Genomic DNA, 19,350 nt, shown 5'->3' on the forward strand with positions numbered 1-19,350 from the left:
TGTGTACATTGCTTTATAAAAAGATGTTTGTTTAGGACATATATCTTAAGATGCTTAACCTTAACTTTATATAATTCCCATGTAATAAAAAATGATATCCCTTTTTAAACAATGGTTATGTCTTTAGTTGTATATATTACCTCCTCAAAGATGCTATTCCAGTAGTTCTCAAACTTTTAGCATACCTGAGAGTTAACCTGGAGTGCTTATTTGTAAGGTGGCATTCTAGCCTCATCTTTAGTGATTATCATTCAGTAGACCTGTTGTGGATGAGAATCTGCATTTTTAAGAAGATAGCTAGGTAACTCTGATACATATGGGAACTGCTCTAATCAACGAAAGGTATCTCCTCTAATTTTTTTAATGTCTCACTCCAGTATTCTTGGGCTTCCCTTGTGGCTCAGGGGTAAAGAATCTGCCCACAATACTGGAAACCAGAGTTTGATCCCTGGGTTGGGAAGATCCCCTGGAGAAGGGAAAGGCTACCCACTCCAGTATTCTGGCCTGGAGAATTCCATGGACTGTATAGTCCATGGAGTCTCAAAGAGTCGGACACAACTGAACGACTTTCACTTCATACCTCTAAGAAAAAGGTCTGTTGCTTACATACTTCAGGACCCAGAAGTAAGTTGAGTCTTCTTGCTTCTTAAAAATTATTTCTCTTTTTTTCCTTCAAAAACTCTAGTTCCTTTGAAGTCTATATTTATGCCCCTTCCTCCAGCTTTCTTTTTACCTCAGACTGAACTCCTAGTCATTTTGCTCTTTAAAGACTAGATCTTTGTTTTCTTCTCCATCCAGACCTTTATTATTCTTGGTAATTTGAACATCCATGTAGATGACCTGTCCAACACCCATAATGTCCCTCTTCTTTTCCTATCCCTTTTTACTCCACATGGATTCTGCAGTTCTTTATTACAATTACTCTCTTATTAATACCTTCAATAATTTTGACTCTTGTACTGTCCTTGCTAAACCCCAATCCTGATTTAATCCAACTGTCCACCTTCTCTGTAAGTATTACATTAAATAGCTGAACATTACTGGGTAGTTTATACACTTAGCTGACTGTTTACTCACAGGGCCTTAAGTGGGCACCCTACTACACTTTACTCATGAGTTTTACCTTTTACCATTTCTTTCCTCTCAGTGCACCCGTACTGCTCACCTCTCTTCATATTTGACTGATGATTTCTTCTCGAATAGAAGCTGTCTGACAGGAGGTTCCTTTATTAACCTACCACCACCAAGTCTTCAGCCCTACTTGTGTTTGTACCCATGTTACCTTGTTTTATTCTTGTCAGAATGGAAATAGTATTCTTGTTCCTATGAAAGGTAAGACCTTTTATTTGTGCTTCATATCTTGTCTGTTCTCACCTACCCCAAGGACTTTGGTACTGTGATTATCCTAATACCATTCTTGCATTGTCTTATTCTTCTCTCCTTAATCCATCCTGTCTGTGGAGACATGATCCAGTATCTTCCATCTTAAAGCACAAACAAAAGCCTCCCTGAAGTCCATGTTCCCCACCAGTTACAGACCTTCTCTTTGTCCCATGACCTACCTTGGAACCTCTGGAAAGAGTTGCCCTCACTTGTTTTGCCTCCTCCCATTTACTCTTCATCCCTCTCAAATTTAACTTTGTCACCATTCTTCCAGTGAAACTGCTTTTGTCAAGGTCATTAGTTCCTTTCAATAACTGAAAGTACTAGTTCCAGTGGGTGTTTCTGTCTGCCTGTATCCTGCCTCTTACCACTCTTTCTCCCACCTTTCTTCTTTGCTGGCCTTTCTTCTGCTGTCTAATCTCTGAATGTTAGTGGGCCTCTGGATTTGGTTCTAGTCCACCATCTTTGTTCTTTCTGTATTCTCCCACCCATTTCGTTACTTTAAATATTTGATGCATAGTTAATAAATTCCAAATTTGTGTTCCTAGTCTGACTTCTTGCTCTAATTTCGTTTTTGTATCCTACTGCCTACTTGATATCTCCACTTAGATATCTAAAAGGAAAGTCATACTTAAAATATGTAAAAGCTTTTTCTGCCCTTAGCCCTCACCAAAGCTGTTCTCTTCCCCAACTTATTCATCTTTAGAAGTATTTTCACTATCCCTCCAATTTCTCAAGCTGAAAACCTAGAAATTATCCTGTTTTCCCTGTTTTCCTCATTCCTTAATTCAAATAAGTCAGAATGTCCTGTTAGTTTTACTTTCAGAGTATATTTCTAGGTTTTTGCCTTGTTTCCCTGCTGTTACCTTTTTTTTAAACTAGTGCAGAGTTGAACACATCCAAATTTATTTACACAGTGCTAAAGAAATTTGAGTTCTATTTCCATTTTGTGGAATTTTATTCTGGGATCCAGCTTTGTTGTGTAACTGACATAGGTCATTGAAACTTGATTATCCCACCTCACATGCAATTTTCTGTCTCAAGGGAACAGAAAGCTTGGGTTTTTAATGCAAATACAATAATGATCTTAATACTGCTTTACAATTTAGTAGGAAGGCAGCTGTCCCACAGCTTGAGGGGGAAGAAGGGCAGGCAGAGAAGTTATAATTAAGCAGATTATGCCTTGACTCTTTTAAATCTTTTCATAGTTCCCAGGTACCACAAAGATTAAGGCTTATTCATTCTCTAGAGAAGTAAAAATTGGCCTAGATCTCCTAGAATGTTTTGTGATCTCTCCTAGAATTAAATGAGAGAAGAAGGATTTGGGTTTTTGAAAATACTTGTCAGCAGAGAAGGAACTACTATGTAGAAATCAAATGAACTTCTGTTCTATGTAATGGACGATAAGAACCTTAGATCTAACTGAGATTTCTTTCATTTTTGTCAAAGTGATTAATGATTAGTATAATCTACAAATTGCTGTGAATTATTTTCAGAGACTGTGAACAGTGGCAATAGGCAAGATCCATGATAAGCCCATTCGCAGATGATTTGTGTTACTGTTGGGCATGAATTGACCCCACATCTGATCTTGATCAGTGTTCCCTTTTGGGGTAAGACACTCAGAAAACCCAGCTAGACATAAAGTTAGTTGGTTCACCCTTAGTCCTTATTCACAATAGAGCAACCTCCCTTATAATAGATAATGAAGGATGTTCTTGAACAATTTAGGAATCTGGTACAAGCTCTGTGTGTTGTAGCTCTGTCTATAATTTGGACTGAAATACTGCTAATGAAAAGGATTCTGCTACCTGTTAAACTTGAGTTGAATATTTACAGTATTTATCCCAAATGAAATCATGAGGATTAAGCCTCATGACAGTATCTATTCTAGATGAAATGGAGGTAAAAAGGGCAGTAGCTGTGAAAGTCCCTTTACTTGATGGTTTATCAGAGCGTTACATCAGTTCCTCAGGTCTGTCTCTGCTTTACCAAACTTAAAGCTTTATTACAAAGCTGAAAAAAATACTAGTATAAAAGCATGCTTGCATCTTTCTGCTGCTGATTATATATAGCAGTAGCAACAGTTATTGGATACTTTTTCCAAATCTGTCTTCCTGCAGGTCATCCTTATGACCTTTTCCTCAGAATAGGGTAAGCATCCAGAGAATGAATAAGCTGAAGAAGTATAATGTGGCTTCTTAGACATGGATCTTGCATTTTAACTTCACCTTTGAGCATAGATGAGAGCTTAGGAGGTTGCTTCATTTATGGTTTTAGAACAGTGATGGTGATGGTAAAGATCAATCGGTACTGGGAATTCCCTGATGGTCCAGTGGTTAGGATTCCACACTTTCGCTGCTAAGGGCCCAGGTTTGATATCTGGTTGGGAAACTAAGATCCCACACGCGACACAGCACAGCCAAAAATATAGATCAGTTGGTACTGACCTTTAGCTCTTTTCTATACTGCCTTCATTCTAGCTTTTACTGTCTCTAAAAGTCTCTATAAACTCATTATTGGAACAGTGAGGTATTTCTACTGTGTAGTCTTTCTAAATTTCTTTATGTCCAAGCTTTATTCTGTTCCTTAGTTTGAAAGACTATACAGTGAGACATGAAATTTTCCCCTTTCATTTTTGAAATGTTCTAACTTTTTACCTGGTGATATCTTTCTTTCAGTTATGACATGCACCGATTACATCCCTCGCTCATCCAATGATTATACCTCACAAATGTATTCTGCAAAGTAAGTTGAATAATTGTTTCAAAAATCAGTATGCTTTTCCTCTTGATTCCTTGCAAAATGTAACTTGATATTTAAACTATTAAGTTGACATTTAACTTATTTTCACCTCTCTTGTTCTCTCTGGCCCTATTCCAGTTTTTTTTTCCATGTAAATATAGTCTAGGTATCGTCCTTTTAAAAAGTTAATGATTGTCTGAAATAGATCACTGTTACCCAGGAGCTTTCTCAACGTGAATAGGCACTGAAAAGTGTAAGATACCATTAGTGATGAAAATATATCACTGCTTAACCTCTCATTATTCTCTCTTTGCTCCACTTTAAAAGAGAGATCAATTGAAAAAGCTAAAGCCAGCCTCAGACTGGGACTTCTGGGACTAATCTGTGTTCATCTTATTGCTTTAGAAGCTTATTCTTTTAGAAGTGTCCTCAAGTAGAAAGTAGGCTTGAGGTTAGACAGGTTTAGTGAGTTTAAATCATTCAGAGGCAATATTTTGGGCGTCATGAGATAAGATCAGCATTTAAGATCCACTAAGTTAATCATCTCCAAGATGAGTAGGTGCAGAACAGTGTGTATATCAAGCTACCAACTGCACATTGATAAAAGTTGAGCCTGCATACATAGATGTGTACAAGCGTGCTTTATTAACCTAGGATAAATTTTTACATGCTTACATAGGCAAGTTACATAAAGAAATTGGTGACAGAATATGTCTGGGTCTCTTGTAAAAGAAAACTTTTCCTTTTTGTGCCCATTTGTATTCAGTGCCTTTTGTTTTTGCATCAGTTTAAAAAAAAGGAGCTGATTGAAAAATCATCTCGATGAATTCTCCAAATTCTAATCTGGTATTATCATTAACATTAATAACATCCTTGGGCCAGTCATTTTCCGTGTTTTTCTTCTGTGACATGACTGAACCTGTTCTCTGAGGTCCTTATGAAGGTGATAAAATAATTTGAGCTATAAAGACACTAAATTAAAAATATTTTATGATCTTTATCATATCTGGAGATTAATCCATTTGAAATTACTAAGATTTTAAGTCATTCCCACATGATTTGATTGACAGCTATGGCCTGAGCTATTTTCTGGTCTCAGGTCTGGCTAAGAAGACTAGAAATTTTCAAATTCAGTCTTTTAAAGTCTACTGAGATGTGAATATAGCAAATTGCAAATTCATTCATTTATTCAAAAAAGTATTGTATACCTGTTGTACTCAGGACACCTTGTTAGCTTTCTACCTTAAAGTAGACCTCCTTACCACTTACCTAAACCACTGCATTTTTTAACTGCCTCTGTTTCAAGTCCCCTTCCCCCATCCATTTTACAAAGAAATGTCAAACTAATGTTTATTAAAGAACAGCTTTGATCTTGTCATCCTTTTCTCAACAATTTCAGTGACTCCTCATTGTTTCAGATTTGTGTGAACACTTGTAGCCTGGTGTTCAAGGTCTTTGCTGTCTGTCTTATACTTTCCCTTAGTATAATCTCTGTTCCTTGTTGGCTGAAGCCCTGTCTGTACCCTTGGCAGAGGCTTTCTCTTATTCTAGAACACCTTTTCTCTCTCTCATTTTTGCACATTCTGTCTGCTCACAGATCACTTCTTTATAGCCTTCCTTCATTTTCTTTTCTCCAAAAACTGCAAAAAAAAAAAAAAACCTTTCCCCTCTGAAACTACCTCCCCGCCATTATTTTATTGTTATGACCTGCATGGTACATGACACTTTCTTGCTTTATAAGTACAGGATAACTCACCAAATAAAATAACTTGTATCTAAAAATTCAGTGCATAAAATGTGGCGCCATCTTATTCTATGGATGAAATGAGCAGGTCAGCTAGCTGGTTTAAAATCCCTGAAGTTTCACTGTTGAATTCATCTCTAGCTAAACCAGCTAGTGGCAGTATACTCTGGCTTAAATATCAGCGGGGCAAGCCAGTGTCCTGTCTAGGACTTCCCGGATTTTATTAGTTACTTGACTCTTGATTTTATAGGCTCGATCTAGGGACATTGGGCCACACTCCTGATCCTGGTTTTCTAATATGGTGGTTGCCTGCTTTTTCTCTGAAGGTCTCACCCTCTTTTCCAAGTTCCACTTTCACTCTCAAAACTTCAGTTTGGCCTGGAGGGCTCGGTGGGGAATGGAGTCAGTTGCCAATCTATTCTACCCAGTTGTCTGTCCTTTTAGGATTTTATTCTATATTTAGACATAAGGGCATAAATGAGTTTAGTCAGTACTTGTATCTCACATAGGGCCTTGCACATAGCACACCACAAATGTTTGTGGTGTGATTGGACCTTTGGAGGATATTTGAAACTGTTCATTTTTCTATAAAATTGTTTGTTAGGTAGATGATAAATAGACCTGAAAAGGAGAAAATAATTCTACTTTCTGACCATATTAAGAGACATTTTATGTGACAGGTTAGTGTACTCATTATTGATTCTTTGCTGTTAGTGATATTAGCTGTTTTTTTGTTTTTCTTATGTGAAATTTTTTGTTTTTGTGAACTTTTCTAGACCTTATGCACATATCCTCTCAGTTCCTGTTTCGGAAACTGCTTACCCTGGACAGACTCAGTACCAGACCTTGCAGCAGTCTCAACCCTATGCTGTCTACCCTCAGGCAACCCAGACGTACGGACTACCTCCTTTTGGTAAGGCATCCTGTTGTAAGCAGTTTCTAAGAATGTTGATTTTATCCCACAGAAATTTCCATCTTTCCCGTAAAAGCAAGCATGGCTAATCAGGAAGCTGAGAGAAAGCAAGTTGTTCTTGACAGCCTCTGCTTGTTTCAGGTGTGATAGAAGTTGGCTGTGCTTTTCCACAGTGTATTTGATGCATGTAATATAAAACCATAACTTTTCAGTACTCACTTGTTTATCTGCCATAATTTAGATATTTCCAAGATGCTAAGTCTTGAAAACTTGGAATCTTCAAGTTTTTGGAAACTCTTTGAGGAATTGCTATTGATTTGACTGACTTTGCAGAAAACATGGTCCCATGACAAATATATTTTGAGGTGGCTAATTTCTTACTAAAACTAAGTAATCTACATATTCAGGTAGAATATACCTTATAGTTCTCTCTCTATCTCTCTCAGTTTTTCTCCTTCCTTCTTATCCCATACTGCAAGATCAGTTGTTGCTCTACTGAACCAAAAGTCATCTTAGAGGGGGGAAATCCCTGATTTTGTACAGCCTTATCTTGTGCATAGAGAGTTTTGTTCTTTGGTTTTAGGTATCTTGGACTGAATTATAAATTAGAATGATTTACTAGAAGTCAGTTTGAGGTTTTTTGAACACTTAATACGCACTGATTTTCCGGTGTGTGTATTGATAGACATGTTCAGTGTGGTTTAGTGCTACTTTGCTAGAACTGATGTCAGGAAATTGAAAGAATACTGTATTTAAAAAAAAATATTCAGTATGTTAATAAAAGTATAACTTGGTAGCCTTTATTGCAACTAGCTGGGAATTAGAAAATCTTTCTAACAGATTGCCGCAGATTCTGGGTGTTGCTTGCTTTTGGTTTTGACATTCCTACTTTTCCTGGCCTATTTGGCTCCTCTTAGCATTCCTTGGCTCTTGATAACTACTAGAAACAAAAATTGGAAGTTTTGTTTAATGGTAGTGGTAGCTGATAACTTCATGAAAAAAAGAAACAGAAATACTCTTGTTTTCCTGTTTGTACACCCACGCCTCAGTGCCTATCAGTATCAGCAAGTATACTAAAATCTTATGTTGCTGATATATTTAACCAGCCTACTTGAGCAGTCTTTTCAGATGCAGAACTCTCTGTGAATATGTTTGTGTTTATTTCTTTTTGTATATATTAAAGCTAATTTACCAGCAGCTGGCTAGTATCAATAGGCTAGTGAGTATAAAGTATTTCATTTTGTTTTTGTTTATTTTACTCTCTGTTTTGATTTAAATTCTTTATTGGAAAGCCAAAAGCCCTTTATGACATTGTTGAACAACTGTTTATTCCTGCTGTTCAGTGTTAAGTAAAGCTCTTGTTATATCTCTAAACTCAGATTATGGAATACATAGCATAGTGCCATGTGTATATAGGTCCTAGATATTATGGTATCTTTTATAATCACTTCATTTCCCTCATATTAAGGAAAGAAAATTCTGTAAACTAGATCCCTGTTAAAAACTTGAAGGAGACAGTATTTTATTAAAAAAAAATTGGTTATAATAGGCTCTTTTATTAATCTGTTTCTATTTAATAATTGGGATGAAGGAAACTTGTTTCTTAAATTCTTATCAGTAGTTCAGAGAGAACTGTTCATTAGCTTAATTTGCCTTTGAATGATAGGTATGGCATATCCTCAAATTTCATAAAGGAAATTTCAAAGAAATACTTGTAATACTTTTTATGGGTATGTGTGTGGTAACTTTAAGTGACTGTATTTTTAAAAGAGATTTTCTTACGTTTTACCACATGGCTTTTTTTGTTTTGTAGCACTCAGATATAAAACACTCCGCTTCTTCCTGTATAGCAGAGGGCGTTATATCCAATATCTTATAATAACCTGTGGTGGTGGTGGTGTAATTGCTAAGTTGTGTCCAACTCTTACTACCCTATGGTCTGTAGCCTGCCAGGTTCCTCTGTCCGTGGGATTTCCCAGGCAAGAATACTGGAGTGGGTTGCCATTTCCTTCTCCAGGGGATCTTTGCGGCCCAGGGATTGAACCCAGGTCTCCTGCATTGCAGGCGGATTCTTTACTGACTGAGCCACCAGGGAAGCAAAAAAGCGGAATCACTATGCTGTACACTTGAAGCTAACATATATAGTAAGTCAGCTACCCTTCAGTTAAAAAAAACAAACTCTCCATTTCTTTTCTTATGGAAAAAGTGAAGTGCAAGTTGCTCACTTATGTCTGACTCTTTGCGACCCCATGGACTATACAGTACATGGAATTCTCCAGGCCAGAACACTGGAGTGGGTAGTCTTTTCCTTCTCCAGGGGATTTTCCCAACCCAGGGCTCGAACCCAGGTCTCTCTTATTGCAGGCGGATTCTTTGCCATCTGAGCCACAAGGGAAGCCCAAGAATACTGGGGAGTAGGTAGCCTATCCTTTCTCCAGTGGATCTTCCTGACCCAGGAATCAAACCAGGGTCTACTGCATTGCAGGCGAATTCTTTACCAACTGAGCTTTCAGGGAAGACCTTATTCTTGTGAAGGTTTCAGTAATTTTATTCTCTTACTTTTAGCACTAACACTCAATTAGCTAGTCTGTTTTTTATTTCAGATATAAACAGAGCTTTAGAAAATCTTATTGTAATAATATGACTTTATATTAATATATTTATGCAATAATAATAATAGTTCAGTTACTCAGTCGTGTCCAACCCTTTGTGACCCCATGGACTACAGCACACCAGGCCTCCCTATCCATCACCAACTCCTGGAGTTTACTCAAACTCATGTCCATTGAGTCGGTGATGCTATCCAACCATCTCATCCTCTGTCGTCCCTTTCTTCTCCTGCCTTCAGTCTTTCCCAGCATCAGGGTCTTTCCCAGCGAGTCAGTTCTTCACATCACGTGGCCAAAGTATTGGAGTTTCAGCTTCAGCATCAGTCCTTCCAATGAATATTCCGGACTGATTTCCTTTAGGATGGACTGGCTGGATCTCCTTGCAGTCCAAGGGACTCATGAGTCTTCTCCAACACCACACACAGTTCAAAAGCATCAATTCTTCAGCACTCAGCTTTCTTTCTGGTCCATCTCTCATATCTTATACATGACTACCGGAAAAATCATAGCTTTGATTAGATGGACCTTTGTTGACAAAGTAATGTCTCTGCTTTTTAATATGCTGTCTAGGTTGGTCTTAACTTTTCTTCCAAGGACCAAGCCTCGTATAATTTTGTGGCTGCAGTCACCATCTGCAGTGATTTTGGAGCCCCAAGAAAATAAAGTCTCACTCTTTCCATTGTTTCCCCATCTATTTCCCATGAAATGATGGGACCAGATGCCATGATCTTAGTTTTCTGAATGTTGAATTTTAAGCCAACTCTTTCACTCTCCTCTTGCACTTTCATCAAGAGGCTCTTTAGTTCTTCGCTTTCTGCCATAAGGGTGGTGTCATCTGCATATCTGAGCTTATTGATATTTCTCCCAGCAATCTTGATTCCAGCTTGTGCTTCATCCAGCCTAGCGTTTCTCATGATGTACTCTGCGTTCAGTTCAGTTCAGTTCAGTCACTCAGTCATGTCCGACTCTTTGCAACCCCATGAATTGCAGCATGCCAGGCCTCCTTGTCCATCACCAACTCCCGGAGTTCACCCAAACTCAGGTCAGTCAAGTCAGTGATGCCATCTAGCCATCTCATCCTCTGTTGTCCCCTTCTCCTCCTGCCCCCAATCCCTCCCAGCATCAGAGTCTTTCCCAATGAGTCAGCTCTTCGCATGAGGTGGTCAAAGTACTGGAGTTTCAGCTTTAGCATCATTCCTTCCAGAGAACACCCAGGGCTGATCTCCTTCAGAATGGACTGGTTGGATCTCCTTGCAGTCCAAGGGACTCTCAAAAGTCTTCTCCAACACCACAGTTCAAAAGCATCAATTCTTCAGTGCTCAGCTTTCTTCACAGTCCAACTCTCACATCCATACATGACTACTGGAAAAACCATAGCCTTGACTAGACAGACCTTTGTTGGCAAAGTAACGCCTCTGCTTTTGAATATGCTATCTTGGTTGGTCATAACTTTCCTTCCAAGGAGTAAGCGTCTTTTAATTTCATGGCTGCGATCACCATCTGCAGTGATTTTGGAGCCCCCAAAAATAAAGTCTGACACTGTTTCCACTGTTTCCCCATCCATTTCCCATGAAGTGATGTGACCAGATGCCATGATCTTAGTAAGTTATCAAATAAGCAGGGTGACAATATACAGCCTTGATGTACTCCTTTCCCTATTTGGAACCAGTCTGTTGTTCCATGTCCAGTTCTAACTGTTGCTTCTTGACCTGCATACAGATTTCTCAGGTGGTAGGTCAGGTGGTCTGGTATTCTCATCTCTTGAAGAATTCTCCACAATTTGTTGTGATCCACACAAAGGCTTTGGCATAGTCAGTAAAGCAGAAGTAGATGTTTTTCTGGCTCTCTTGCTTTTTCAGTGATCGAGTGGATGTTGGCCATTTGATCTCTGGTTCCTCTGCCTTTTCTAAAACCAGCTTGAACATCTGGAAGTTCTCGGTTCACATACCTGTAGAAGCCTGGCTTGAAGAATTTTGAGCATTACTTTGCTAGTGTGTGCGATGAGTGCAATTGTGTGGTAGTTTGAGCTTTCTTTGGCATTGCCATTGAAATAATAATGAGTGCTTATTGTGCCAAGCAATATGCTGAGAATAAGTACTTCACACTTTACATTATTTTCTTATTTAATCCAAACCAACAGTCATAAAAAATAAGTGGTAGCATTATCCCTGTTTATAGATAAGGAAACACATTTAGAAGGATTAAGTGACTAACCTGAGGTCATACAGTTAGTAAATGCCTTGGATTAGAATTGTACCTCAATCTGTTTAAATCCAGAAGTGCTCATAAATTTAGGTCTGTATGAAAAAGTTAATATTAGAGTTGACATGAAATTAAAGTTTCCTCCTTTTAAAGAAGTGAGAAAAGATGAAGGAAATCTAGGAAGCCCATATTATGACAGATATTTAAAAGTAAAGGAATATTGGTCATCTTTCCACAGCTATATAGAAATGATGAGATGGCAGAATAAAGATTTGAGGTTTAACTTCCAGTGATCTGATTGAATATGTTATTTGTTTTTAGGAGCTCACAAAAGATTGGCTTAACCTGCATTGTTCTGCCTTCTTTTAAAAGAGGTTTAATATGAGATGGAGATTTGACAGTAGTATTAAGAGTCTTAAGGATGATGTTCATGTCATTTCCCTCAGTAATCCCTTCTAGGGATTTATCCTAGGAAATTAATTAGAGATAACCACAAAAAATTACTGCCAAGATACTCATCACAGCATTATTTACAATAGCAAAAGATTGGAAACAGCCGACTTATTGAATGGAAAGATGTGTGTTAAATTGCAGTAGATTCGTAGAATAGAAAACTGTGTAGCCATTATAAACCATATTCTTAAAAAATACTTAGTTGTTGAGGTCCTTTAGTGGACCGGAACCTGGTGGTCCAGAGTCCACCAGTTTACTCTAAGAAAGTAAAGGAGAGAGAAAGAGGCTGATGTTCCTTGGTTTACGCAGAAAACCAATAAAGCCCCTGACACGGGGCTTGTGCTTTTCATGAAGGCACCTGGTGCCCTCTCGATGGGGTGAAGGCATAGAGCACCTTCTCGAAAGGGTCTTAGAAGCCTGGGCAGGAAAGTGAACACAGCAGGCTTCTGTGCTCCAGATATAGCCAGAGAGAGAGTGAGAGAGAGAGAGAAGACAAGGGGACCCAGGCTCTGATGGAGCAAGGGTGTTTTATTCAACATTGTGTGAGAGTATTTATATTGTCTTACAAGGTAGCTATTTTCAGCAGAGATAAAATCAAAACTTACACGTTATCAAGGAAGCATGAGGTTATCCATATGAAAGAGAGAGGGTTGTAAATAATCACTTTTACCAAATGGAAAAACTAACGGAAGGAAATGCATGCATTCCTAACCCCCACCCCCCAATCCCCCCCCCCCCCCAGCAGTTTGCTGCTCCACTTAATTCCTGAATATTCAGGAATTGATAAGGGACAGAGGATTCATGACAGATCCAAAACAGCACACAGGAAGCCTCCTGTTAAATGCTTCCTGACACTTAGTGTCTTGAAAACATAGTTCATTATTAATTGAAAAAAGCAGTATATAAAACTGAAAATATAATATAATACAATATAATATACTAAGTATTTTTTTAAAAATACTACGTAAAGAATAATTTGGAAGAAAAACTGAATGTTAACAGAACAGGCAGTACAGGTTTGATCTCAGTTACTGAAGAAGCATGCAAAATGAGGACACAGTTCCACTGTGCACCGGTTTCAGTTAACACAGTCCCATGCAAAAGCGAGAACTGCCTGTAGTTTTTTCTATATGATGATACTATGCAATATTTTTCTTTCCACTTTCTGTAGTTTCCCAATTTTCTATAATATACATCTACTTGTTTTATTATTAACAAAGTACTCAGATTATTTAGTATTTATAATAGCTCATCCTAGTGAGCTATTAAATCAACCAGATATTTTTTCACATTTTTTTTCCTAGCATTTACATGTACTTCAATTCTTAACCAAACTAATCTTCTCTAACCTGGAGAAGGAAATGGCAGCCCATTCCACTATTCTCGACTGGGAAATTCAATGGACAGAGGAGCCTGGTGGGCTACAGCCCATCAGGTTGCAAAGAGTCGGACACAACTTAGCAACTGAGCTTGCACAGTCTTCTCTAAAGGTCCACTACTCTGATACACATTACTGCAAAGTGAGGTGCTCAGGTTAGTTTGGTTAGTGACTAACCCATAGGGAAGTATTTGGGCTGAGAAACATGGGTAGAGTTAGTGATAAGACCCCACTGTGGGGCAGCAGGAGCATAGCACTCAGAGACAAAAATTCCTTTGCCGTTTTTTGGTCAGTTATTGCTCTACATCAGGCTCTTGGTGCTTAAATGACTTGAGAAAGTCTGAACTTATGGGCAAAGAACAGTGGACTAGGTAGGAGTCAGGAAGCCAGGATTTTATTTCTTTGATGCTGGCAATAGTGCTCTACAGACTATTTGGTGGTCATGCTACTTGTTACTTGAAATTCTAGGAAGAGCGCTTTTAAACAAAGGGCTTAAAGAGCAGGGCTACAGTGATGCCAGATGGAGAAAACAATGGCACCCCACTCCAGTACTCTTGCCTGGAAAATCCCATGGGCGGAGGACCCTGGTAGGCTGCAGTCCATGGGGTCGCTAAGAGTTGGACACAACTGAGCGACTTCACTTTGACTTTGCACTTTCCTGCATTGGAGAAGAAAATAGCAACCCACTCCAGTGTTCTTGCCTGGAGAATCCCAGGGACAGCGGAGCCTGGTGGGCTGCCGTCTAAGGGGTCACACAGAGTTGGACACGACTGAAGCGACTTAGCAGCAGCAACAATGATGCCGGAAGCAATGTCCATGTTGTCTTTTATTCCTTTATTCTTTATAAAACAGTATTAAATATACTTCATGTTTATACTTCATGTTTCTGGCCCAGAACACTCAGGACTAGCTATTTCCTCTAACTTGTCTTGGACATTTTGCACTAATTTTTGACTTTATCAGAAAGACCAATTTATAGAAATTATACATTTTTTTAACTTTATATCTTTTATTATTTTTTTTTTTACTTTATTTTACTTTACAATACTGTATTGGATTTGCCACACATTGACATGAATCCACCATGGGTGTACATGCATTCCCAAACATGAACCCCCCCTGCCACCTCCCTCCCCAGAAATTATACATTTTGAAACTTTTAAGAATACATACTAAATAATACTAAACCCTCTCAGTTAATATTGTTTTTATTAGTAAGATAGTATTTTAGTACAGTGTAATAATAAACATGTTCAGAAATCCAGCACCCCAGGTTCAGAACCTATTTAGGAAAAAAAAATTGATTACAATAAATCTGAAAGTTACTGTGATGCTGGAATGTCAAGTTGTTTCTAAAAGCTGTGATAGTCAATCACCAAGAGTGTTAGCACTGATATTCAAATTTCACATCATGAATATTTAAAAAACTACATCCTGAAGTATTTTTTATTGTTAAATGTCAACCATAGCAAGGACTTTAGCTGTGGCTTACCTGGACAAGACTTAAAATCATCATGAACTAAGTAAGGAGGGGGACGGCCCTTCTAATTCGTGCTAAGATGTTGGTGTTTCTTAATCTCTTCAAATAAGTTATTTCATGTATTTAATAGGTGAGAAAAAACTATGCTTTAAGGGTTTTAATGCTTTAAGGGTTTGATAAATTAGGAGTTTGGGATTAACATATACACACTACAATATATAAAATAGATAAACAACAGGAACCTATACTGTATAGCACAGGAAACTATACTTCATATTTTTAATAACCTATGATGGAAAAGAATCTGCGTGTGTGTGTGTATATGTATATATACATGTATATATAAATCACTTTGTCATACAGCAGAAACTAGCACAACATTTTAACTGTACTTCAATTAAAAAAAAAACAGTTTGAGACAAGGCAGTTACCATGTTCCATTGTCAGCCTTTTAAGATTTTCACATCTCCTTTTACTGCTCGTACATTTACTTCTCAACAGATTTTATAGATCTCAGTTACACTAAAATATCTGAATGCCCTGGTGAAGCAGAGGTCTTTACTATCGAAGCATGATATATTTATAAATTTCTCACCAGATTAAGAGTATGTGAAATCAGGTAATACTGAACTTGAAGCTGTGGCTGACCTTCATACTGATTTCCTATGGAATGTGTTTCATCGATGAATCTTCTTGGACCCAATTATCAGCTTCAACTCTATTGATCCAGTAGCCATAACTATTCAGAGCACAGTGAGGTTTTTCATGACTTTTGCATAGCCAAAATTATGACAGAAACAATTCATTCATAAAGGATATCCTTAGACTCTCATGTAGAAGCATGCTTTTCTTACGGTTTCCTAGTTTACTGCAGATGAAAAAGGAGGTACAGCCAGAAACAGAGGGTTGTCAAGAAGTGCCAGATCACAGAGGAAAGGCAAAGAGATAAAGAACCTCCAAATCATAGAACTATAATTGAGTTCTGCTTAGTACTAAGCAGATGTTTTGACATACTGCAGTAGTCCCTGGGATGTTTCTGTAATGTACATAGCACAGCACAGAAGTGCTCTTGGAAACAATAATTCTGAAATAAGGTATGTTCCCCCTGCTAAGAAGATAGGAAAGGGTATGAATATATTTTTAAAAGATTGCCACCTAGGAGCATTGTGATTAAAAAAAAAAAAAGTGAATAGCTGTGATATCTGTCAGTGTGAGGTGGATTTTTGTGTTCTGACAGGGAGAGATGTCTCTCAGATATTATGTGGAAGAGTAAATTATGAACAGCAGGTAACATCCCATTTTTTTAAAAAAGGAAAAACAAGATTGTAATCAGAAGAAATCTTAGTGGCTCTTATGCAAACTGTGAATAGTGGTTAAGTCTGGATGATGGGATTATATATGACTTTATTTTTTCTAAAAATTAGGAATTACATATTTCTGTTAATGTTTTTAATTTATGAAAGTAAGCAGGTATATCTTTCCTAATCAGAAGAAACAAAGGTAACAAAATAACCAGCTTAAGGAGACAGAGAAGTACATATACATTTCAGAAAAATCTGGTTCTTATTTAATGGGTAAGTGAATTTTAAATGTATGTGGAATATCTCCCACCTTGACAATGCACACAAATAATTTGAATGTCAGACACTCTTTACAATAATGCTTGGGTGTCAGTAGCTCTTTTTCTGACTCCTGAACAATTTCCCCCAACCATTGAGGTGAACTTATATATGTATATTACTGTTGGGGTTTTTGACAGGATTTTTATTTCTATGGCCCCACTCCCAATTCTTTGAAATTGTATTTGCTTGGTATATTACAAGTGGGAGATTCAGTAATTTTCTCTTACAAGCAAATTTATTATTGTTTTAAGATTTAGATTTTTAAACCTACTGGCTGATATGCTCCTCAGTCCCAGTGTATTGTTTGTAATTGGTCCAATTTATCTGATTCAGGTGCATTGTGGCCAGGTATGAAACCTGAAAGTGGTTTAATTCAGACTCCATCTCCAAGTCAACACAGTGTTCTTACCTGCACTACAGGGTTAACCACAAGCCAGCCAAGCCCAGCACATTATTCTTATCCCATTCAAGGTAAACAGGCATGGTTGTGTGTGTTTCATTTTTTTTTTAATTACTGTTTTTTGTTTTTAATCTACCTGTATCTCCAAATATATTGGGTAATACAGGATATTTGCATTTGTGCATGCTTTTTGTGTTAGACAAACCAGAACTTAGGAGTGAGGTTCATAAGTAGTTTAAGCCTTCGTGAACTGCTTAATAGAACTGAAGATTCCTCTTTTGCATGTTGGTGTCCAGAAGACCTGTCTGATTTTGTTCTAGTCTGTTTCCAGTGACATTTTGTCCTGTAAACGAGCAGAAGACTATAGGTTAGAGCTCTGCTGCTTCTTTTCTGTGGAGTCCAAACAGAATGGAACATGAGCTGAGTGCTGCTCTGTGAGGTGTGTGCTGCTTTTCTGCTGTGGTTTTTGTCGTACCTCCTCCCCCATTTTGTACTTCTTGGTAAGCATTTTTCTTGCGCCACAATTCAGTCTTGTTTCTATTTTGTGATGAAAAGCATAGCATTAACGCTGGAACTCTAAACCTCTCTGCCTTCCCGAATTTTTCTTCTGAAAGGTTAGAATTAAGACAGGACTATTAGAAATGAAGACAAAGAAACTCGAAAGGCACTATGGAGTTAATTCCCTGTCTTTTCAAGTCCAATGCAGGGAATTTGTCATTGCTCCAAGTGGGGAATTAATGTCCATCAACTTGGCTTCTCATCTGCCTTTCTCCCAGCTTTTAAATATTATTCTTTATAAAATGGTGATGCTAGAGAGATGAAGTTAGGATAGCGACAGCTGGTCTGAGGTATTCTTAAGATACAAACTTTGAGGATAAAAAATGTTTTTATTTAGATTGTATTAAACAAAATGTTTTGATTTTCGGTGTTAACTGTTTTCAATAAAATGATTAAGAACTACTTTTTCTTGGTCTTTTGTGAACAGAACTGGTTACATTCCTAAGACCTTACTCTGAGCTACCTCTGTCTCTTATTGTTTAGCAAGTCTCCTCTCTTCTTAATTATTTTACCCCGTGTCTCCTCTTTTCTTATTTTCCTTTCTTCCCCCCCGCCTTTCCCCTTTCTTTCTTTCTAAAATAGGAACAAACCAGAAGGGAAAAACTTAAGAGCATGACTTTATCTTCTCCTCTAACCCTCTTCATTTTTATAAAGTGTTTCTCTAGGTTGGTAGGCTTTGGGGTTCAACTACAGGCAAGTCTAGTAGACAAGTCCCTTCTAAACATTCATATCTCTGATGACTACACCGTGGTCATGAAAGAAAAGCAAGTTCTCTTCTGTTATATTAATAATACTTTTCCAAGGTGTAGAACCACCACTCCCCCTCTGTAGTCGTATCTTGAATTTGTGGAACCTGGTAGCTGAGTTTAACTTCTCCCTCCTTGTAAAACAAGAAGAACCACCTTGTGAGGGTCTTTTAAGACCCATTGCTTTAAAGAAAAAGTCACAAAGCCATTCTGTGACTTAATTTGCCACTATCCTAATTTCTTTACCTTTTAGTACGTTTTCTCGCTTTAGATCAGTTAACCCAGTTTCCCATTGTGCTAATGATTATTGTTGGTATTTATTAAGTTTGTATTATATGTTTAGCATTGTTTTACCAGCAGACAAGTGTTACTCATGTAATCATAACACACCTATGAGGGAAGTACTGTCATTAATCTCATTTTACAAATTTGACACATAAGACACAGTGGATAAGTCAAGGATGTAAGCTGGGCAGTCTGGCCCTAGCACATGAGTGTAATGTGTATGATTTTCAGTATTGAAGTCATGGTATCAATATCAGCTCCCCAAACTGTGAACCTGTAGTAGCAAGTATTTAAATTCATTTCCCTTCCCTTTTCTGGTTAATCTATTGGCCCTTTATAGTCTTCATTGGAGCTTTGGCACAGGGTAGAAATTAAGGCAGAAATTAACCATCAAGTTGTCAATTTTTGCCATTTATTCTGAGAAAAAGTTGGTAGAAAGAAAGTAGTAACAATTGGCTGAAATGAAATATGGATGTTTTTGGCACATTTGAGTACCTGAATTCTCCACTATCAGTATCACTCTTCTCACGCCTACTTTTCATTTCCATTAATTCGGCTAATGAACGTTATTTAGCTCTCCAGGGCTTCATCTCCCCCAACTCCCCACCCACTACCGTGTAACTACCCAGTCACAGCATGGAATAAAAGCAAGGAGCATTGTACTGATTTTTTTTTTTTTTTAAGTAATCAAAATGGCAGTGTCCCCTCATCCCCTCCAAAAGCTTTCAACAGTTGACAATAGCCCATCTTCCCTGGAGAAATTAGAGAAAGTATAGGAAATTCCACTTCGGGCTTGATCAATTCTGATCAAAACCTTTTGTTTAGTTTCTAC

General features: G+C 37.8%; 1 protein-coding gene across 3 annotated transcripts in view; it reads left to right on the forward strand.

Annotated features, from left to right (window-relative positions):
- Nucleotides 1-19,350, forward strand: part of EYA3 (EYA transcriptional coactivator and phosphatase 3) — a 96,249-nt gene that overhangs the window by 39,510 nt on the left and 37,389 nt on the right. For 2 of the 3 annotated variants that reach the window (XM_068968540.1, XM_068968541.1), the window contains exons 5-6: nt 4,065-4,131; nt 6,649-6,785. In XM_068968540.1, the coding sequence (XP_068824641.1) occupies nt 4,065-4,131; nt 6,649-6,785 (204 nt within the window). Of the gene's footprint in view, nt 1-4,064; nt 4,132-6,648; nt 6,786-16,862; nt 17,001-19,350 lie in introns of all 3 variants that reach the window. The other variant, XM_068968539.1, reaches the window with a different exon arrangement.

This window comes from Capricornis sumatraensis, chromosome 3, assembly GCF_032405125.1.
Source record: "Capricornis sumatraensis isolate serow.1 chromosome 3, serow.2, whole genome shotgun sequence".
In the NCBI taxonomy this organism is placed as follows: Eukaryota; Metazoa; Chordata; class Mammalia; order Artiodactyla; family Bovidae; genus Capricornis; species Capricornis sumatraensis.